This window comes from Scyliorhinus torazame, chromosome 1 (assembly GCF_047496885.1).
Source record: "Scyliorhinus torazame isolate Kashiwa2021f chromosome 1, sScyTor2.1, whole genome shotgun sequence".
Lineage (NCBI taxonomy): Eukaryota > Metazoa > Chordata > Chondrichthyes > Carcharhiniformes > Scyliorhinidae > Scyliorhinus > Scyliorhinus torazame.
The window spans coordinates 228,622,385-228,645,118 of NC_092707.1; the positions used below are offsets into that span (position 1 = coordinate 228,622,385).

At 43.7% G+C, this 22,734-nt stretch overlaps 1 protein-coding gene across 7 annotated transcripts in view; it reads left to right on the forward strand.

Moving 5' to 3' along the window:
* Positions 1 to 313: 313 nt before the first annotated feature.
* LOC140419274 (heterogeneous nuclear ribonucleoprotein Q-like) overlaps positions 314 to 22,734 on the forward strand; it is a 28,131-nt gene continuing 5,710 nt past the window's right edge. For all 7 annotated transcript variants that reach the window (XM_072503118.1, XM_072503124.1, XM_072503131.1 and 4 more), the window contains exons 1-10: positions 314 to 479; positions 1,586 to 1,748; positions 5,938 to 6,056; positions 6,746 to 6,853; positions 11,043 to 11,156; positions 11,436 to 11,612; positions 11,694 to 11,829; positions 15,690 to 15,895; positions 20,405 to 20,554; positions 21,311 to 21,432. In XM_072503118.1, coding sequence (XP_072359219.1) covers positions 1,586 to 1,748; positions 5,938 to 6,056; positions 6,746 to 6,853; positions 11,043 to 11,156; positions 11,436 to 11,612; positions 11,694 to 11,829; positions 15,690 to 15,895; positions 20,405 to 20,554; positions 21,311 to 21,432 — 1,295 coding nt within the window. In that variant the 5' untranslated portion in view covers positions 314 to 479. The remainder of the gene's footprint in view (positions 480 to 1,585; positions 1,749 to 5,937; positions 6,057 to 6,745; positions 6,854 to 11,042; positions 11,157 to 11,435; positions 11,613 to 11,693; positions 11,830 to 15,689; positions 15,896 to 20,404; positions 20,555 to 21,310; positions 21,433 to 22,734) is intronic.

A 22,734-nucleotide genomic window follows, 5' to 3' on the forward strand; every position in this document is an offset into this window, starting at 1 on the left:
GCGTGGTGGGGGTAGATCCAATTCTGACACTCAAAGGGGAATTGGATAATCATCTGAAGAGATAAACGGGGAGAAGGCTGGGGAATGGGCAGAGAGCCGGCATGGAGACGATGGGCCGAACGGCTTCCCTCTGTGCCGGAACCATCCGCTGTATGGTCATGGAGGGGGCGCAGTGCAGGTTGGCTGCATGGTTGCATTGGGACAGTGCAGGCTGAAGGCTTTCCAGATAACGGAGCGGGCCGGCCCTCAATCCGGGCTGGCAGAATGGGCGGGGCCCCGGCCGCCACTGCCCAATGGGAGGCGGAAGGGGCGGGGTCCGGGCCCAGGCCCCGCCCAGCGTCGCCGGTGTCCTTGCGGGGCAGGGCGGGAGACCCCGCCATGCGAGCGCGTGAGTGCAGCTCGGGGGCTTGGAGAGCCGCGCGCCGTGCTCAACTCAGCCGCCATTTTGTAAAGCCGAGTGTGAGAGAGCGGAGGGCAAGGTAAGAGAGCTCGGCGAGAGGGCAGCAGCCGCATTCACACCCCGCTGCCGGCCCGCTCTGCTCGCAGCAGCCTCGGTGTTGCTACCCTGCCTGCTGCTGACTCGCGGATGGGGAATGGGATTAGATGGGGGCGGGAGCGCCGGTGCCCTGCCCGAAAATCGAGCGGGGCCCAGGGCCGCAGGCAGTGCCGGAGCCCCCACTCGGCATTGACCTGGGGAGGGGGCAGAGGGAGGAAGCAGAGCCTGCTCGCCGCAGGCCGGGAGAAGGATTCAGTGGCTTGAGGATAAATGGCGGCTGAGAAGCTGGAATGCGGCCTTTGTGTCACATGGCGGCGGCGTGGAGGGAAGAAAGCGCTGGATCGTGGAGGGGGTCGGGAGAGGGGTGGGGGAGAGACGGAATGGACCTGCTTGGTTTCGGCGGCGGGGGGGGGGGGGGGAGAGAAGCCGGAGAGAGGGATGGGGGAGAAGCCGGAGAGAGGGATGGGGGAGTCGGGAGGGACCTGGAAGAGTTGGGGGTGGGGGGAGCCGGGAGGAGTTCAGAGGGAGCCTGGGGGGTGCGAAAAAGCTGGGGAACGAGGGGGGGGGGGGGGGGTGGAGAGAACCGGCTACCCAGTATAGATGCCGATCTCTTTCCCAGTATAGATGCCGATCTCTTTCCCAGTATAGATGCCGACCTGACCTCGTCCCTCCCCACTGGTGATCGGCCCTGCGGTATGGCTGGTTGGGGTGGGGACGGTTTAAGTTCCCACTTGCAGTCCAGGCGGGAGGGGAAACAGCCCAGACATGTATGAAAATGCCGGTGGTTGCTGGCGTGCACCACCACCCGAGGAGTGTTGAAAAGGGCGGGAAGTCTTCATTTTATCGCCTACTATTCATTTTTTAACTTCAACATGTTAACTGATCTAAACCCAACGCTGTCTCATGGGATGTGGACGATGACTACTAAAGCTGAGAACACCGAGCTGGCAATATGATTTCCTAGTCAGCCTATGATCACTTTCTACTCTTTGTCTTTTATTAATTGTACTGCTCTCAATTTATTACTATCCATTTCTGATTGAAGACATTACCGCGCATGTTTTTGCTTCCAATTGTACACGTGTACAGATGTCCACTGACGAAATGGCTACCGAACATATGAATGGAAATGGTACAGAAGAACAGATGGAGACTACCACTGCCGTTGTTCGATCAGAACACTATAAAACTTTATTAAGCGCTGGTTTACCAAAAAAAGTAGCAGACAAGCTAGATGAAATTTATTTAGCAGGTATGGATTGTAAACTACGTGTACACTACCAAAGCTAAATTTGTTATCAGTTCAAGACAATGAATCTTTACCTATTGCAACGTCCCTTACACTATCTTCATTCTGTACTGGTCAAATCTCAGTGTAATCAAAATCTGACGTTAAATATAGTTTTTGCATGGATGGCAGAGTGTGACTTGGATTGGCTCATCTACAAATGAAGTGCACCTATTTATAGACAGAAAATATGTATTCATTAGCTAGATCAGTTGTGTCTATCTGCAGGGTTAATCTCATTCAGGATCAGTTATCACTGAGAGGAAAACATTGATACTTGAGAGAAGATTGAAATTCCCCATTTGGTGTATTATAGGGCCAAAAACATTGTTCAGCCATGCAGACCAGCAGGATCGTTTTGATGCCAGTCTAAAAGTTGGTTAGTCAGCCAGAGTGAGTCATAACAGTTAGCATAAAAAACCAAGACTCCTATCCCTATTGCTCTTGTCAATTACACTTCTGACGTTTGTCACTTGGTCAAAATAAGTTTGGAGGGAATCTGCATTTATACGGATTGGTTCACTATCTTTGGACAATCCAAGGTGTGAGTGAAATACTTTTCTGGTGTAGTCACTCCCGACAGTGTAGGAAGACTCCTCTTGGCATTTGAAATTAATATTGGGCATGTGAATTAGCCTGTTAAAATAGTGCCATGGGATTTGTAATGCACACCTGAGAAGAAGTTGCATTTCTGAGATACAGACTGAATCCGATGCTCAATTCTTTGAAAATGTTCACACTGCTTTTTTGGCACCTGCATCTGGAGGTGGAAAGTGGTGAGAAACAAGTGTTTTTGTCATCGTGTTGACAAAATTTCATGCATAGAATAAGTTGCAAAACCTTTTAGCATTATTGTGAATATTGTAGGCCTATTGCTCTACCTGTTTGGGAATCTTTACACAAGAATGCAAACAGTAGAAAGCAAAGGAATGTCCTTTGGAGGTAAGGTGTTCTGGTAATTGTTCTTCCCCACCCTTTTGTGAGAATCTACTTCAGCTGCTCATTAAAAATTGGAACTCGCTGTGGGTATAACCCTGAGTGCTTTATTTTATCCATCTGACCCTGTCTCAGCTCATCGGTGCTGATCAGCAAACGCACCCAACCTGGCCACATGTTTGCCAATATTGTAACCAGGTATTGTGTCTTCAGGTGTTACCCCTCTGTCTTTTAACTGTACCCCTTCCCCAAAAAGGTCAACCCTTGATCCCACCATCCTTGCAAACATGCCCCACCTCTAGCGTCTTTTTCCTCTTAAGGAATGTCTTGTCCCAAATCTGTTCCTATTTCCCCTGAAGTTGTTTGAATCCCTTCAATCGGGTTCTTGCTCCAGCCACAGCCAAAATGGATCTTATCAAAGTCACAAATTACATTCTCTGACAAAAGAAAACTTTCCTTCATTCTCCTGTCAATACCTCCCCACTGTCGTTTTGTTGAGTGGGAATGCTTTCACGTGGTTCCATTGTTTTGTTTCGAAAAGTAGCCCAGAGAATTGCTTGCAGTGGCTTCTCTTGCACCTCCTGCATCATAATCTCTAGTGCCCCACAAGGATCTATCCTTGGTGACCTCCTATTTCTCCTTGTACATGTTGTCCCTGGGCAACATCATCCAAAGACACGTGGTTGTTTTTCACATCAACATGATGGCATCCAGCTACATCTCGGTACCACCTTTCTTCACTCCTCCACTGTTGCAAAAATTATCAGACTGCTTATCTGGCATCCAGTATTGGATGAACAGAAACTTCCTCCAATAATATACTGAGCTTCAGGGCAGTGTAAAGGGGGGGGGCGAGTTCCTAAAATTGGCTGAAATCAATACATCAGTAGTTAGCCAGAAAAAGATAGAAGAATTAAAACTGCTTTTACTCAGGCAACAATGGGATATGCTCCAAAACTCTTACCCGCTTAGCTTGGGCCTCCTTGCATCCGACTTGACGTCAGGCCTCATCCATGCCTTTCTCGCCTTTACACTTGACTATTCCAATGCACTGCTGGTTGATCTCCCACCATTTGTAAACTTGAGGTCATCCAAAACTCTGCTGCCTGTGTCTTAACTCATTGGCTCATGATCAAGCAATGATTTCATAGAATTTACAGTGCAGAGGTAGGTCATTCAGCCCACCGAATTTGCACCGGCTCTGGGAAAGAGCACCCTTCTTAAGTCCACGCTTCCCCGTAACCCCAGCTAACCATTTTTGGACACTACGGGGAATTTATCATGACCATTCCACCTAACCTGCACGTCTTTGGACAGTGGGAAGAAACCGGAGCACCCGGAGGAAAGCCATGCAGGCACGGGGCGAACGTGCAGACTCCGCGTCCAAGCCGGGAATTGACCCTGGAGCTGTGAGGCGACTGTGCTAACCACTATGCTACCGTGCTGCTCCACAATGACTTGACTTTAAAATTCTCATTTGTTTACAAATAACTGCAGTTATGCCCTTTCCTGTCTCTGTAATCAACTCCACAACCCCAAGATATCTGCAGTCTTCCATTCTGGCATTCTTGTACATTGCCAATTACAATTGCTCTGCCTCATGTCCCAAGCTCTGGGTTCCTGTCCCAGATCTCCTTTTTATCTCTTTTCTTCACGCTTCTTAAAACCTACCTCTGACCAGGTTTTTGATCACCTAACTAATACCTCCTTATCTGATTATAGGTGTCGTACCTTGTTTTATAATGCGCCTGGTAGCACGTTGGGCCCTTTACTTTAGAATCACTTATTCTGGACCAATTACCAACTTCTGGATTATACTGGGAGTGGGAGGTTAAATATTCTCTCAGCATCCACGCTGTCTGATATATTTCACCCCTCCTTCTAAACTTCAATTTGGGCGCAACCTGCGGCGACAACCCTTCACCCCAGGAATTTGCTTGTGAACCACCTCCAATGCAAGTATATCCATCCTTAAATGACGAGACCATAACTGTTCACAGTACTTCGGGTGCTGTCTCACCAATGCTCTTTATGGCTGTCGCAAGCCTGCCATATTTTTATCCTCCACCTCTCTTGCAATGAAGGCCATCATTCCATTTGCCTTCCTAAATACTTGCATACTAACTTCTTGTGATTCATGTATGAGGGCACCCAGATCTCTACTGCGTTTTATAGCCTTTTCATTGAATAACATTTTGCTTTTCTAATCCAGTTGCTTATTGGCTCGGCAGCTTGCCTTGCAATCTGTAGAAACCTGAATTTATAAAAACACTGCTGGCTTACATTCGCTCCTGATCCATTGACAGCTGAAATTCTATATCCTGGTTTTCACAACCCTGTTCCACACTCATCCCTACCTCTAACCTGTAGCCAAACAACTCTCATCTCTGATCTTCCAAGTCTTTCTGGCAATTTCCTGATTTTCATTCCTCCGCTGTTGCAGCATAGGCCTCGAGCTCTAAACCTCTACTTTCCTCTTCTAGTTTAAGCCTTTCCATAAAATCTGTATCTGACCAAGCATTTGGCCGACCACTCCTAAGTAATTTGGTTTCAAATTTTAGCATTCCTGTGAAGCAACTGGAAATGTTTTGCTGTTAAAACGCTATATAAATGTTTGTTTTTGTAGTACCGTATATTGAGTGCAGATGTATTCATTCTTCCTGCTATATTTCCTTTCCTGAAATCATGGGGACAAATAGTGACTGCTGGAAAGTGCAGGTGTGTAAAATATCAACATTTGGTTGAGATTCAGAATCTGGACTTGACAGCAAGGCATTTCAAGTCACCTACCATGATCTAAATTGGATTGAGTGGATCAAAGCTCACTACCTTTTTGAGCAGGTACAGGGAAAGTTATTCTGACATTTGTCGCTGATTGAGTGGAACTGAGCCCAAGTCGAGCAAGTTCAAACAGACAAATCCTAATGTTATTGATGGTACCAAGGTTATGTATTAACTGGTACTTGGAGAATGGAGAGTCTCGATTTGGGGGCTCAAGCTTACCATGCCAATTGTACCAGGAGAGTTGGGCCTATTTTCACCCTGCAGCTTTGGTACTAGGACAGATTGCTGGTACGGGGATTCTGGAAAGGAGTCACATTTTAGCTAGTATGTATATTTAATTTTAATTATTAAAGAGAAAAATCAGATTTTATTGCATATTTTGAGTTGTACTGCCAGATTTCTGCTGTTATTTATGCCCTGGATTTTTCTTCAGGTTTGGTTTCTCATAGTGATTTAGACGAGAGAGCAATTGATGCCTTGAGGGAATTCAATGAAGAAGGTGCATTGTCAGTACTACAGCAATTTAAGGAAAGTGATCTTTCCCATGTTCAGGTAAGGATTGTTCTATTCATTATAATTAAACAAATTGTATGAAGATTATGAGAAATCTAAATAAAAAGCACTTTTGATTGTGAATAAAACCTCCCATAAACATTTAAACCCTAAAATTGATTTTAAGTTGGTGCACTTTTTGTGTGGTGCGTCATAATTTTTAACGATCATATTTAACATTTTACAATTGCTTTCATTTATCTTGGATAGCTTTGGGATACTGACTGGGGTATGAGTGCCATTCTTGGAGCTAGCAAATGCCACCGTTTTTCTGGCTAAAGTGACAAATTTGTTTTTAATGCTAAAATAAATGGGAATTTTGTTCCGCATGTAGTGTAGGATTTGTTGTGCATAGTGCGATATAGTTTAATATCAAGGTCAAAATGGTTGGATGTACATTATCTTTTGTGAATTCTCTTTCTGATATATTGCTGATTACTGATGATATTTGTGCTGTGATATGATTAACAACAATGGAATTTCATGTTCCATTACTTGTTGGATCCTTTGTCATGAGAGAAAACAGTCTTTCCAATCCAATGAAACTCTTGAATGTTTTCATGAAAAGGTAAATCTTGTACTTCAGGAGCAGGAACAGGGAAAAATAATTAGTTCCATCGTTAGTAGTTATTGAGACTTGTTGTTTTAAAGGCATTGATTTAATCCATTGATATTTCTTCCATGTATAGAATAAAAGTGCCTTTCTATGTGGAGTAATGAAGACTTACAGACAGAGGGAAAAGCAAGGATCTAAAGTGACAGATGCTAATAAAGGTCCAGATGAGACAAAAATTAAGGTGCAATACTTACATTCATGTAATAGGCCTCGCTTGTTATCTGACATTTTGTAGCAAATATTTCTGCCTTGGTGCTTCTTTCTTTAACTGAGAAAAACTACTACGAACTTATTTTGTCTGCATGCTTAGCAAAAGTGGATTATGGATTTATAGATACCAGTTCTTTGCTAGCCAGGGTTGACCGTTTGAACCTCAGTTAGTCTAATCCATGTAATGCTTGCAGCAGGGAAAGCCAGATAGCAACTGGGAAAGGACTTTCCCTTTTTTATTCATTCATGGGATGTGGGCATTGCTGGCTCAGCCAGCATTGTAGATAGCACAATTGCTTCACAGCTCCAGGTTCTATTCCGGCTTGGTTCACTGTCTGTGCGGAGTCTGCACATCCTCCCCGTGTGTGCGTGGGTTTCCTCTGGGTGCTCCGGTTTCCTCCCACGGTCCAAAGATGTGCAGGTTAGGTGGATTGGCCATGATAAATTGCCCTTAGTGTCCAAATTGCCCTTGGTGTTGGGTGGGGTTGCTGGGTTATGGGGATAGGGTGGAGGTGTTGACCTTGGATAGGGTGCTCTTTCCAAGAGCTGGTGCAGACTCGATGGGCCGAATGGCCTCCTTCTGCACTGTAAATTCTATGATAATCTATGATTTATTGCACATCCCCAATTGACTTTGAACCGCTGCAATCCATGTGGTGAAGGTACGCCCAAAGTGCGACTGGGTTGAGTTTGCCATTGTCTATTCCGGTGCCTAGGTTGATGCCGTGTGCTCCATCTTAGTAAAAGCTAAATATTGGAAATCTGAAAGAAGCCGAGTTAACATTTTGAGTCATATGACTCTTCAGAGATCTGTAACATTAACTTGTTTCTCTCCCCACAGTTGCGGCCAGACCTGGGTTTTGCCAGCATTTTCTGTTCTTCCTCCCTAAGTGACTTTCTGACAGTTTGATGCAACTGAGTGGCTTGTTGGTCATTTCAGAGGGCATTAAAGAGGCAACCACATTGCTATAGATCAGGCCTAATGAACCAAATGGATTTTTCTGACAATCTACTATGGCAGTTCTGGATTTTTTTTAAAAATCTGACCTGACACCATCTGTTGTGATGGGATTTGAACCTTGGTCCCCATGGGTTTCTCGATTACCAGTCCGGTGACAATACCACCACACCACCAACTCTTCGGAGTGCTGAGGGACATGGTAATGCCCAAGCTAATGTCCTAGATTAAGGGTTGGCAATCTTAATGGGAAGAGCCTTTTTAAAATTTAGTTAAAATCTTAATGCTGTTACTCAAATGCCAATAATAATGCAAAATAGGGCAATTGACATTTTTGTTTTCTTTACAAAAAACGTAATATATTCTCAAGTGAAATGTTAAAGTTTAAAGAAAGCAAGCCCTTTAATTGTCATCAAAATCTGTTTTGATCGATCAAGGTCAGGAGCCCTCATTCAGCTGCAGGTTACAGGCCTCTGCCTGTGGAGAAATTGACAGATTAAGAGAGGGCCCTTCTTTGTGGCTCAGGATCATGCTGCTTGGTGTATCTGACAAATGTTTCTCAGAAGGTTAATTAAATTGCTTTGCACTTGTAAATATTTCTAATTTTAACTCGAGGCTTCCAACCATGTGGGCTGGTCTGGAAATATTAAAATCATAACAGAATTTCCAAATTCGTTGGGATTCGGGGAGGACGGCCTCTTTTTAAATGTTGTCATTTATTGTTTTTCTAAGGCATGTAAAACATTGACATTACAGCACGATCGAATGATTACTGCACAATCCACCTGTCAAATCAGTGTTGGCTCTCTAAGAGCAATTTAATTAGCCTTGCTCCTATGCACTTGAGTGTGGGTATCTCTTTGAGATATTCGGGGGGGGGGGGGCTTTGGGCCAAAATTTATACCTTGGATTCAACGTTTCTACAGGGCCCCCACTGCAAGTGTCTGTATTAATGCACTGAGCTCTGGGTACTTATGACTGAACAGGCTACACGGCAGGGGTTCTAATTATCTCAAATGTTGTTTGCCTTAACGATTGAGCCCCAAGCTATTTCGCTGAAGTCACCTACCAGTAGGAGGGGATAGGGTGCGGCGGGAGGGACCATAGGGTGTCCTTATATGTGGACGATTTGCTGTTGTACATTGTGGACCTACACTCCAATGCGGGGGAGATAATGGAGGAATTCCGGGAGTTTGGCTCCTTTCTCAGGGTATAAGCTAAACTTGCGTAAAAGTGGGAGGGGTGCCGAACTAGGGAGGTTATCATTTCATCCAACCAGGACTAGTTTCCGGTATTTGGGTGGCCCATGATTGGGCCTCGCTCAATAATTATCACTTGGCCAGTCTGGTGGGGTGAAGGCTGGCGTGAGGCACTTCATGGAATTGAATTGTGTGCAAGGTTTTTTAAAAATTTAGAATACCCAATTAATTTTTCCAATTAAGGGGCAATTTAGTGTGTTCAATCCACCTACCTTGCACATCTTTGGGTTGGGCAAAGCCCACGCAAACACGGGGAGAATGTGCAAACTCCACACGGCAGTGACCCAGAGCCGGGACCGAACCTGTGCCTTTGGCGCCGTGAGACTGCAGAGCTACCGTGCTGCCCCTCTTGTGTGCAAGGTTACGTCTGATACACTCCCTGGTCACCACCTTGAGCTGTATGAGTGGGTGCTTGGAGGTGGAGGACAGGTATGAGCATTGCTCTGGAGGGCTGGCGAACCCCACACTCATATTCTTGACCTGTCCCAAGTTTGTTCGGTTTTGGGTCTCCTTTTTCAAAACTATGTCAGGGAGTTAAACTATTCCGAGAGTTAAGCTGGAGTCATGCACATTGGTGGCCTTTTTGGGATGTCTGACTTGCTGGTTCTGCAGGCAGGGTATCGGCCCTTGCCTCGCTAATAGCCCAGAGGCAAGTCTTGCTGTGGTGGAGGCTGCCGGTGCCACCTAAGGTTTCGGCCTGATTGGGGGACCTGATGTAATTTCTGTATTGGAAATGATCAGGTATGCAATGAGGTGATCGCTGGATGGGTTTTACTCACGGTGGCTGCCGTTCATTGCCTTTTTCGGGGAACTCATTGAAGTTGGGGGTGGGGGGTTCAATGCAATAGGGTTGTCTTTGTGTGGGGAAGGGGTAGTTTTGGTATAAAATAGTTGTGTTGAGGTTATTTTGGGGTAATATTTGAATAAAAATATTTAAAAGAATTTGATGTCCTCAAGCTCTTGGTTCTTCTCTAAATAGGAGCAATTTCTCAATTTACCCTGTCCAGCTCCCTCATTATACCTCTGTCAATGTGTCTTCCATTTTCTGTTCGAGGAGAACAATCCAAGCTTCTCCAAACTATCCACATAATTAAAGTCACTCACTCCTGGAGCCGTTTCTTGTCATTCTTCCCTGCACCCCTCAAGTCTTCAGTTCCTTCCTGAAGTGTGGTTGCCAAAATTGGACACTTTCTGGTTGAGGCCAAACCAGTGTTCTTCACTGGCTCACTAACTTTCTTTTATGCTCTATATCTCTATTTCTAAAGCTCATGACTGGATACCTTTTAAACCACTTTAGTTTGTATCACTTTTATTCAGAGTTAAATTTTGGCTGTCACATGTCTTAACTATTTCACAAGCCAATCGATACACCATCAAATGGGATTGGGTTCTATGGACATCGGTTACTTTATGTTGCTCCATTCACATACCTAGATGGCAAGTTGTCAGCATGCTGTTCAAGGTTATAAGGAGTCGTCCATTTGACCCATCGAGCCTGTTCTGTCATTCAGTGGCTGACCTGACGATGGTCTCAATTCCACTTTCCTGCCTGTCCCTCATAACCTTTAATTAACTTACAAATCTCAAACCTCAGCCTTTAATAGGTCCAATGACCCAACCTCCACTGCTCTCTGGAAGAGAATACCAAAGTCTCACCACCCAGTGAGATAAATTCTTCATCGTATTCGTCTTAAATGGGAGACCTCTCATTTTCCCCCACAAGGAGAAACATCCTCTCAGCATGTACCCTGTCGAACCCCCTCTGGATCTAGTGATTCAATAAGTCACCTCTCATTCTGAACTCGCATGAGTATAAACCCAACCTGTTTGACCTTCTTAAGAGACCCGCTTCATCCCAGGAATCAGCTTTGTGAACTATCCGCATCAACTGAGAAAATTGATTGCTGGTTTCAGATGGTTAAACTTTGTTTCTACTTTCTTAGGCCCTCTTAGAAAGAACAGGATATACACTTGACGTCACTACAGGACAAAGGAAGTATGGTGGGCCTCCTCCACCTACGATACATTCGGGTCCTCAACCTAACATTGGTACTGAGGTGAGTAACACTGATTGGGGATTATTTTGTTAGGATAGCCCGATGAGAGCATTTAAAGTGTTGTTGCACTCAATTATGGGGATGTTATGAAATTTGAACTGAAAATTGATTAACATGCCAGCTTTTGAAAGTTGATGTCTGTGCAATCAGACATTTGAAATGTTAACCTATGACCGAACACGTTGGTAAATACAAAATCATTTTTTTAAATCCACTTTCTTTAATCAATGAAAGCCACGTCTTATGAATACCTTATTAACATTGGTCCAATTTTGTCAGATATTTGTAGGCAAAATACCAAGGGATCTCTTTGAAGACGAACTTGTCCCTTTGTTTGAAAAAGCTGGGCCAATATGGGATTTGCGCCTGATGATGGATCCGCTGACTGGCTTAAATCGGGGGTATGCTTTTGTCACCTTTTGCTCCAAAGAAGCAGCACAGGAAGCAGTCAAATTGGTAAGATTGTGATGTGTATGCACTGTATATCTATTCTTCTAATTAGGATTCGTAAACTAACTCTGTTATCAATTTTGTCAGTGTGATAACCATGAAATTCGGCCTGGTAAACACATTGGTGTTTGCATTTCTGTGGCGAATAACAGACTTTTCGTTGGATCCATTCCAAAAAGCAAGACAAAGGAACAGATTATGGAAGAATTTGGTAAAGTTACAGGTACAGTTGCATCACTTCCCTTGTCGCATTATCACAATCTATGCACACTAATTATTTGATAGCCACATGAATAGGAGCAAAAACAGCAGTTATCACTGCACTTCACAGCTTGATTCTAGCAGACAGCTAGCCCAAACCTTAGATCAATGGGATAAATTTGAAATCTTCTGTTGCAAATTACAGCTTGTTTCCAAAATCTTCAATTTGAATTGTGGACTGAAGAATCTAAAGTGTGGTTGCACTGTGGCAAAATATTTCTCTGGCTTTGATAAATATCTACTTTTGGGTTATAGCGCAAGATAAGCAATGACTAATCAAATTCCCACAAAACCTAGACACTAGGTTTAACTCTTTCCTTTAACGATGTAATTACTAGGGGGCATAGGTTTAAGGCGAGAGGGGCAAGGTTTAGAGTAGATGTACGAGGCAAGTTTTTTACGCAGAGGGTAATGGGTGCCTGGAACTCGCTACCGGAGGAGGTGGTGGAAGCAGGGACGATCGTGACATTTAAGGGGCATCTTGACAAATACATGAATAGGATGGGAATAGAGGGATACGGACCCAGGAAGTGTAGAAGATTGTAGTTTAGTCGGGCAGCATGGTCGGCACGGGCTTGGAGGGCCGAAGGGCCTGTTCCTGTGCTGTACATTTCTTTGTTTGTAATTGATGTTTCACTGCTTTGTTCCAGAAATATAAAATATCTTGTAATTTGATTTGGGCTTGTAATTAATTCTGTCACCGTTAGCCTAATTATGCAAGCTTGTCATTGGATATTGGGAGAACCCGCAATCATGAATTTAGTGAAGGATTTTCCTGATGCTTTCTCTCTTTCCACCCTGTGGTGAAATATGACTCCCTTTGGTACAAGATCCTGTGAACTTGATTTGCAAACCTCGGTGCAAAGGCTCTTGGTCCTGATTGACCTCACTTGTAATGTCTCTTTAAGATTGTAAATGGATGAGGCCCTCGGAGCCTCCTTAGTTAATTTGGCAACCTGAAAATGCCCCTTTTATCCTTGCTCTTTTCTGTTAACTAGCCAATCCCCTATCCATCTTAATATATCACCTCCCAACATCATGAGCTCCTGTCTTGTGCAATAGTTTTTTAGGTTCACACCTTACAGAGAATACCTTTTGGAAATCCAAATATATTACTTGTAACAAACTGGGTGGAGAAAGTGCATCAGCAGAAAACTAATCCATTTGTCAGACATGCTTTCCTTTTCTCCAATCAAGCAGATTGTTCTCAGATTTTCTAAATATCCTGCTCCTACTTATAATGGATCCCAACATTTTCCCAACGATACAGTTAAGTTAATTGGTCTATTGTTTCGTCCTTTCTTGAATATTTTATGGCTCCAGTTTTTCAATCACTTGGAGTGAAGCGCATCTGAGTGGAACCTATTCCTCTTTCTCCAGCATTGGTGCCAGGAGGTAGTTTAGGAGATAATGTATTGGCATTGATTAAGGATTGGTTAACAGGCAGGAAACAGAAGGAATAAATGGGTGTGACTAGTGGACTACGGCAAAGATCAGCACTTGTGCCCCAGCTGTTCACAATATATTTCAGTGATTTGGAGACAATGTAATATTTTCAAGTTCGTGGATGACACAAAACTAGGTGGGAATATGTTATGATGAAGATGCCAAGGGGTTTCGGGCAGGCTTGGTGAGTGGGCACGAATGTAGCAGGTGGGATAAAACGTGAGGTTATCCACGGTAGGAGAAACCGATGTTAAATGGTAAGAAATTAGAAACGGACCAGGGTGTCTTTGTCAATAAGTCACTGGAAGCTAATAAGCAGGTGCGGTGTGCTATTAGGAAGGCTAATGGTATGTAGGCTTTTATCGCAAGAGGATTTGAGTAGTGTGCAGTTTTGGCCCCTATACCGCAGGAAGTATCCTGTTGCCATCGAAGGTTCACCAGACTTGTTCCTGGGATGGCGGGTCTGTCCTATCAAGAGAGATTAGATGAGCTTTATTTTCTAGAGTTTTAAAGCTTGAGAGGCGATCTTGAAACCTACAAAATACTTAAAAGGGATCGACAGGATGGGTGCAGGGAAGGTGTTTCCCTTGTTGGTGAGTCTAGAACCAAGGGACACAACTTCAAAATAAAGGGGGAGCTGAATAAAAAGGATTTCGCCTCGGGTTTGTGAATTTTTGGAATTCTCTTCCCCCTGCGAGGTGTGTAAGCTCAGTATTTAAAGCAGAGATAGACAGATTTCTAAATACCAGTGAGAGGGATATGGGGATAATGTTGGAAAAATATATTGAAGTGGATGATCGCCCGTGGTCGTATTGAATTACTGGAGGCACAATGGCTGACTGACCTATGTTCCCTCTCCCGTAGCAAAACTTAACTACCGTCCTCTACCACTGCATTCCTTTTTACTCCGCCCATTTGAAGGCACCCCCTGTACCATGGTGCTCAGTGGTACAATCAGTTGGCTCATCATCTCTGTTCTTGACAGCATAGACTGCAAAACCTCAAACTAGTTTGACAAGTGTAGGTCTGAAGCTCCTCTTGTGCTGCCTTCTGGATCCCTATATCTACCAAGTTATTGGTGTACATCACCTGCAACATCTCACCTTCCCTGCCATTTAACTAACCAGGTTTTCAAGTCTTGAAATATTAGCTTTTAACCTTGTTAGGAACCATTTAAATTTATTACATGTCATTATGTGCTTTGGGTCTATACTGTAACTTAGTCTGCAGTTCTAATTTAACCATATTTATATATAAAGCAGTGTCACCCTGCCCCACACCATTGAATTTCCATGTCTAATTCCCTTACACGCTCATCATATCTGTACTCTGGTAATGTGTTGTTTCTTGCCCAGATTGAAGATTTTAATTTTCCGGCTGTTAGTTTAAACGAGTCCGAGGTTATATTTTTTTCAACTTTCCCGGGGTATATGAGGTGTTCGGTTCCAGGAGTTTCTGACTCTTTCTCCAGCCCCTCCCAAACTACTCCCAATTTCTCTTGTGTTATGGATGGGTGACATGTGGTGTGCCAAGTGGTCATTTTCCACCCTCAATATGAAAACCCAGCCCATGTTTCCCCTCAAGCACAGGGATGCCAGTCGTAAAACCTGTCTTGTCCTGGTTGATACCATTTAGAAACTCAGCTCAAGCCCCAGCCTACATGAATTGTAGTGTAACCAGAACCCTGGCATCTACATTTCCTTCTACACTTTCACTTTCAATCTTTGCTTCTCTAACTTTTGGAGAAGTTGATCTGAAAACTTGGAGGCATTGTTAAAATTGCTTCCCGGTGCTTGCTTTCGCTATTGAAACCATAAGATTTTGAGAAAAACCTATTCTCAGTGGCTTTTATCTTTCCCACTCATCACAAAAGATCATCTGGATCGAGCATGTCAAAGGATGAAGACCCACAGTTATTTGGATGGTATTGCTAAAATGGTTTCCATTTTCCCCCAGTGGGAATTTAGCTCATCGACTCACTGCACCAATCTTCGGAGAAAATGGCCTCCTTCCATAGACAGTCCACTACAGACTCTGTGGGGTATGCAGTTGAATTTGAATGAAATTTGTTCCTTGTTGAGAAATACTAAGATTCAACAATCCTCTCTATCCTATCCACTTCTCCTTCATCTCCCTACTACCCGTCAGATTGTAGGAAAATTATTTTATTCATTTTTCTGAGTGAGGGAGGGCAGGATTTTGTGACTTGTGGTCTTTCATGTTGGAAACCCTTTTTTCTACAAATGTTTTTCATAGGTATACGTACTTTACAGAAAGATAAAAACTACTTGGCCAGAAACTAGTTAAATGTAGCGAGAAAAGCTAATGGAGGTTTTTGTAGTGATTGTTGTATCCTAATTTTGTTTATTTTGGCAGAGGGACTCACAGATGTGATCCTTTACCACCAGCCAGATGACAAGAAGAAGAATAGAGGTTTCTGTTTCTTGGAGTTTGAAGATCATAAATCTGCTGCCCAGGCCAGACGCCGGCTTATGAGTGGAAAAGTGAAGGTTTGGGGCAATGTTGTTACAGTGGAATGGGCAGATCCTATAGAGGATCCAGATCCAGAAGTCATGTCAAAGGTATGAATCCTTGAACATTATTTTAAATGTGATAAAATAAACATGGAAATTCAACGGTGTGGGGCAGGGTGACACTGCTTTATATATAAAATATAAATATGGTTAAATTCGGACTGCAGGCCATTCAAGGGGAGGGAGTAAATAGGCAAGTTGTAGGGGATTCTATTATCAGGGGGATAGATAGTATCCTTTGTGAGCAGGATAAAGAGTCCCGCATGGTATGTTGCCTGCCCGGTGCTAGGATGCTGGACATCTCTAACCGGCTTGAAAGGATACTGGAGGGGGAGGATCCAGTTGTTGTGGTCCATGTCGGTACCAACAACATAGGCAAGTCTAGGAAAGAGGACCTGTTTAGAGATTATAAAGAGCTAGGATTCAAATTAAAAAAAAACAGTTCCTCAACGGTCAGAATCTCTGGATTACTACCCGAGCCACGTGTAAATTGGCATAGGGAGGCAAGAATAAGGGAAGTTAACACGTGGCTGAAAGAGTGGTGTGGGAAATGGGGGTTCCTTTTCATGGGACACTGGCATCAGTTTTGGGACAGGTGGGACCTATACCGTTGGGATGGTCTCCACCTGAACCGAGCTGGGACCAGTGTTCTGGCGAAAAGAGTAAGTAGGGTGGTCAATAGGTCTTTAAACTAGAGATTGGGGGGGAAGGGAAAGTCAGGGAACCAAAAGGTGAAGTAATCAGTGGGAAGCTTAGCTGCTTAGTAATACAAAAAAGCACGAAAAGACAGAACTCTGGAGAGGTTACGATAGTCCCCATCCCACAAAATATGACAGTGTATGGAAAGGCTCAGTAAACCAAGGACCACCACACTAAGAAAACAAAAAGGGACGGTCAATAGAGAATTAAAGGTGCTATATTTAAATGCGTGCAGTGTACGGAACAAGGTAGATGAGCTTGTGGCCCAGATTGTGACTGGCAGGTATGATGTGGTAGGCATCACAGAGACATGGTTGCAGGGGGTTCAGGACTGGCATTTAAACATCTAGGGATTCACAACCTATCGAAAAGACAGAGGTGGGCAGAGGGGGTGGGGTTGCCTTGTTAATTAGGAATGAAATTAAATCAATAGCACTAAACGACATAGGGTCAGATGATGTGGAGTCTGTGTGGGTAGAGTTGAGGAACCACAAAGGCAAAAAAACCATAATGGGAGTTATGTACAGGCCTCAACAGTGGTCAGGACCAGGGGCACAAAATGCACCACGAAATAGAAAGTGCATGTCAGAAAGGCAAGGTCACCGTGATCATGGGGGACTTCAATATGCAGGTGGACTGGGTAAATAATGCTGCCAGTGAACCCAAGGAAAGGGAATTCATTGAATGTTTACAGGAGGGCTTTTTGGAACAGCATGTGATGGAGCCCACGAGGGAACAGGCCATTCTGGACTTAGTGTTATGTAATGAGCCAGACTTGATTAAAGATCTTAAAGTAAGGGAGCACTTAGGAGGCAGTGATCATCATTCAATCTCCAATTTGAAAGAAAGAAGGTAGAATCAGATGTAAAGGTGTTATGGTTAAATAAAGGTAACGACAGAGGCATGAGGGAGGAACTGACGAAAATTGACTGGGAGCAGAGCCTAGTGGGAAAGTCAGTAGAACAGCAATGGCAGGAGTTTCTGGGAGTAATTGAGGACACAGTACAGAGGTTCATCCCAAAGAAAAGAAAGGTTATCAGAGGGGGGATTAGGCAGCCATGGCTGACAAAGGAAGTTAGGGAATGCATCAAAGCAAAAGAGAAAGCCTATAATGTGGCAAAGAGTAGTGGGAAGTCAGAAGATTGGGAAGGCTACAAAAACAAACCGAGGATAACAAAGAGAGAAATAAGGAAAGAGAGGATCAAATATGAAGGTAGGGTAGCCAATAACGTTAGGAATGATAGTAAAAGTTTCTTTAAATACATTAAAAACAAACTGGAGGCAAAAGTAGACATTGGGCCGCTCCAAAATGACACTGGTAATCTAGTGATGGGAGACCAGGAAATAGCTGAGGAACTAAATAAGTACTTTGCGTCAGTCTTCACAGTAGAAGACATGAGTAATATCCCAACAATTCAGGAGAGTCATGGGGCAGAGTTGAATATGATAGCCATCACACAGGAGAAAGTGCTAGAGAAACTAAGAGGTCTAAAAATTGATAAATCTCCGGGCCCAGATGGGCTACATCCTAGAGTTCTAAAGGAGATAGCTGAAGAAATAGTGGAGGCGTTAGTTATGAGCTTTCAAAAGTCACTGGAGTCAGGGAAAGTCCCAGAGGATTGGAAAATCGCTGTTGTAACCCCCCTGTTCAAGAAGGGAACAAGGAAAAAGATGGAAAATTATAGGCCAATTAGCCTAACCTCGGTTGTTGGCAAGATTCTAGAATCCATTATTAAGGATGAGATTTCTAAATTCTTGGAAGTGCAGGGTCGGATTAGGACAAGTCAGCATGGATTTAGCATGGGGAGGTCGTGCCTGACAAACCTGTTGGAGTTCTTTGAAGAGGTTAGACCAAGGAGAGCCAATGGATGTTATCTATCTTGACTTCCAAAAGGCCTTTGATAAGGTGCCTCACGGGAGACTGCTGAGTAAAATAAGGGCCCATGGTATTCGAGGCAAGGTACTAACGTGGATTGATGATTGGCTGTCAGGCAGAAGGCAGAGAGTTGGGATAAAAGGTTCTTTTTCGGAATGGCAACTGGTGACGAGTGGTGTCCCACAGGGTTCAGTGTTGGAGCCACAGCTGTTCTCTTTATATATTAACGATCTAGATGACGGGACTGGGGGCATTCTGGCTAAGTTTGCCGATGATACAAAGATCGGTGGAGGGGCAGGTAGTATTGAGGAGGTGGGGAGGCTGCAGAAAGATTTAGACAGTTTAGGAGAGTGGTCCAAGAAATGGCTGATGAAATTCAACGTGGGCAAGTGTGAGGTCTTGCACTTTGGACAAAAGAATAGAGACATGGACTATTTTCTAAACGGTGACAAAATTCATAATGCTGAAGTGCAAAGGGACTTGGGAGTCCTAGTCCAGGATTCTCTAAAGGTAAACTTGCAGGTTGAGTCCATAATTAAGAAAGCAAATGCAATGTTGTCATTTATCTCAAGAGGCTTGGAATATAAAAGCAGGGATGTACTTCTGAAGCTTTATAAAGCATTATTTAGGCCCCATTTAGAATACTGTGAGCAATTTTGGGCCACACCTCAGGAAGGACATACTGGCACTGGAGCGGGTCCAGCGGAGATTTACACTGATGATCCCAGGAATGGTAGGCCTAACATACGATGAACGTCTGAGGATCCTGGGATTGTATTCATTGGAGTTTAGGAGGTTGAGGGGAGATGTAATAGAAACTTACAAGATAATGAATGGGTTAGATAGGGTGGACGTAGAGAAGTTGTTTCCATTAGCTGGGGAGACTAGGACCCGGGGGCACAGCCTTAGAATAAAAGGGAGTCACTTTAGAACAGAGATGAGGAGAAATTTCTTCAGCCAGAGAGTGGTGGGTATGTGGAATTCATTGCCACAGAGGGCGGTGGAGGCCGGGACGTTGAGTGTCTTTAAGACAGAAGTTGATAAATTCTTGATTTCTCGAGGAATTAAGGGCTATGGAGAGAGAGCGGGTAAATGGAGTTGAAATCAGCCATGATTGAATGGTGGAGTGGACTCGATGGGCCGAATGGCCTTACTTCCGCTCCTATGTCTTATGGTCTTAAGTATGTTACAATTTGTTATGTCAATGTCAAGTTTGGAAATGCACTTTTTCATTCTGGCTACAATGTTGCTTTGAAAAATCCAGCAACTCTTCTAAAAGCACTACAAAACTGCAGCAGTTCAAAGGGTGCACAATGGTTAGCACTGCTGCATCACAGCACCAGGGACCCGGGTTCAATTCCAGCCTTGGGTGACTGGGGTTTCCACTTTATGCCCGTGTCTGCGTGGGTTTCCTCCGGGTGCTCCGGTTTCCTCCCACAGTCCAAAGACGTGCAGGTTAGGTGGATTGGCCATGATAGAAAAATGCCCCTTAGTGTGAAGGTTAGATGGAGTTACATGGATAGGGCAGGGGAGTGGGCCTAGATGGGGTGCTCTTTCAGAGGGTCGGTGCAGACTCGATGGGCTGAATGACCACCCTGCACTGCAAAGATTCTGAAGGTGGCAGTTCACCAGTGCCCTCCTGAGCACAATTCGGGTGGCCAATAAAAATTATGGCCTAAGCAGCGATGTCCAAATCCCATGAAAGAATAAAAGAACATTCAGTGGGTGGTTGCCAGCACCTCCCAATGGTAATCAATTTGGGTATGTATGGCAATATCCAGGTGTGAATAATTTTAAAAATCGTACTTGCAAAGCTGCCAGAGTTGAATTTGGAACTTGGGTGTCCAATGGCACAGTTCTACACTGAGTTTCACATTTTTCCACTGAGCTGTAGACCGCTTCTAACAGCTTTAATACTGAGGCTGATATTTAAGAATGTCATTAGTTGGGCATAACACTTGAATATATTTTCTCACTTGCAGGTGAAGGTACTATTTGTTCGTAACTTGGCTAGTACAGTAACAGAAGAATTACTAGAAAAGACTTTTAGCCAATTTGGCAAGTTGGAGCGGGTGAAGAAGTTGAAAGATTATGCTTTCATTCACTTTGATGAACGAGATGGCGCAGTAAAGGTAAAGGCTGTTGAAGTATTCTGGTTTGCGGTTTTGAAATGGGGTATAGTATTACATATGCAACTTCACATGAAGTTTCTATTCGGGACTCTGCTGTGATGTAAATTATTTTTTACCATCTTTCGGCTGATTAAAAAAAGTGATGGATAATTGACTTGCTGAGATCACTCCGCTTCTATTATATCATGTAATGTAATCTTACAATAACAATCTGTCAGTGCACCTCTACATATTTTTAATTCATGTGCCAATATTTATTGGTTAATTTAAAGTGGCTACTTGTAAAACCTTTAAAACATCCATCCTAATTCTCCTTCAACAATCACATGTTTCGCTTCCGGCTTCGTTGTTGGATGTTCCATCATTTGCCTATTTGATAACTAATTTAGCATACCTATTAAAAATCTTCTGTTGAGGGGGTGGTGCAATGGTTAGCACAGCTATCTCAGCGCTGAGGGCCCGGGTCACTGTCCATGTGGAGTTTGCACATTCTCCCAGTGTCTGCTTGGTTCTCACCCCCACAACCCAAAGATGTGCAGTGTAGGTTGATTGGCCATGCTAAATTGTCCCTTAATTTGAAAAAAAGAATTGGGTACTCATATTTTTTTTTTAAAGTTTCTGTTGAAATTCAATTGAACTGGTAAAATAAAATGTTGTGACACACTAGCATCTGAGAGAGGTTGGACTTTCTAACTCTGACTTTTATCTTTTAACATGACTTATATCTCATTATTTATCTGCTTGTTTATTTGGCAGGCTATGGATGAAATGAATGGGAAATATTTAGAAGGCGAAAATATTGAAATTGTTCTTGCTAAGCCACCAGACAAGAAGAAAAAGGAACGGCAGGCTCAGAGACAAGCTGCCAGATCTCAGCCGTGAGTATATCTGACTTTTCAGATGTTTGTCATTTAAATCTTATTTGCAATCTGGACGCAAGATGTGGCAAACGGCCCCTTCCAAGAAATTGTTCCATTTTATATTTAAAAAAACAGTGGACACAAGGAGCCTGCAAGGGCTATAGCTTCAGTGAATGGGCAAACATTTATCACATTTTGTGGGAAAGTGTTAACTTGTCTACTTTGGCAGGAAGAAAAGCAGCATATTATTTACGTAGAGAGAGACTGCAGAACTTTTGAGGTACAATGGGATCTGGTTCTTGTACATGAATGAAAAGGATTCACGGAGGTACAATAAGTGATTAGGAAGGTAAATGGAATGTTTGTTGCAAGGGAAATGTAATATAGAAGTCTGAAGTTTTGCTCCGTTGTATAAGGTGTTCATGAGACCTTATCTAGAATACTATGTACAGTTTTGGTCTCCCCTAAGGGGCGTATATGCATTAGAAGCAGTTCAAAGGTTTACTTGACTGATCCTGGGATGAGGCGTCGTCTTGAGGAAAGGCTAGATATGCTGGCCCTATATCCATTGGAGTTTAGAAGAACGAGAGGTGATCTCATTGAAACACAAGATGCAAGTTCCTGAGGGGATGAGACGGTGGATGTTGATGGGGTTTTTTTTTGTGTGGAGGAGAACAAAACTCAGACGGTTGAAAATAAGGAGTCTCCAGTTCATGGTTCAGATGAGGAGAGATTTGTTTTGAGGGTCGCACGGTAGCACAAGTGGATAGCACTGTGGCTTCACAGCGCCAGGGTCCCGGGTTCGATTCCCCGCTGGGTCACTGTCTGCGGAGTCTGCGCGTTCTCCCTGTGTCTGCGTGGGTTTCCTCCGGGTGCTTCGGTTTCCTCCCACAGTCCAAAGATGTGCAGGTTAGGTGGAATGGCCATGATAAATTGCCATTAGTGACCAAAAAGGTTAGGAGGGGTTATTGGGTTAAGGCAGAGGTCTATTCTTGACTAACTGGAGTCGGTCTATAAGCAAAAAAGTGGCGCTGAGGTCACAGTCCGATCAGCCATTATCTTGCTGAATGGCGGGGCAAGCTCGATGGGTTAAATAGTCTACTACGTACTGCCTACTGAGACCTGTATGTCTTAATTCGGGTATGGTTGTCAAAACAATGCAGTACCAAAGCGGGATCTGTGCAAGGCTCCAGATGTGACATGAGCATTGCTTTATTCTGTATTTTAACCCTGTTGAGATAAAGCATTACATTAGTTTTTTTGTATCCACTTTTATTTTGTTGCTCCTCCACATCTATTGGTCTCTATTAAGAAAATGTT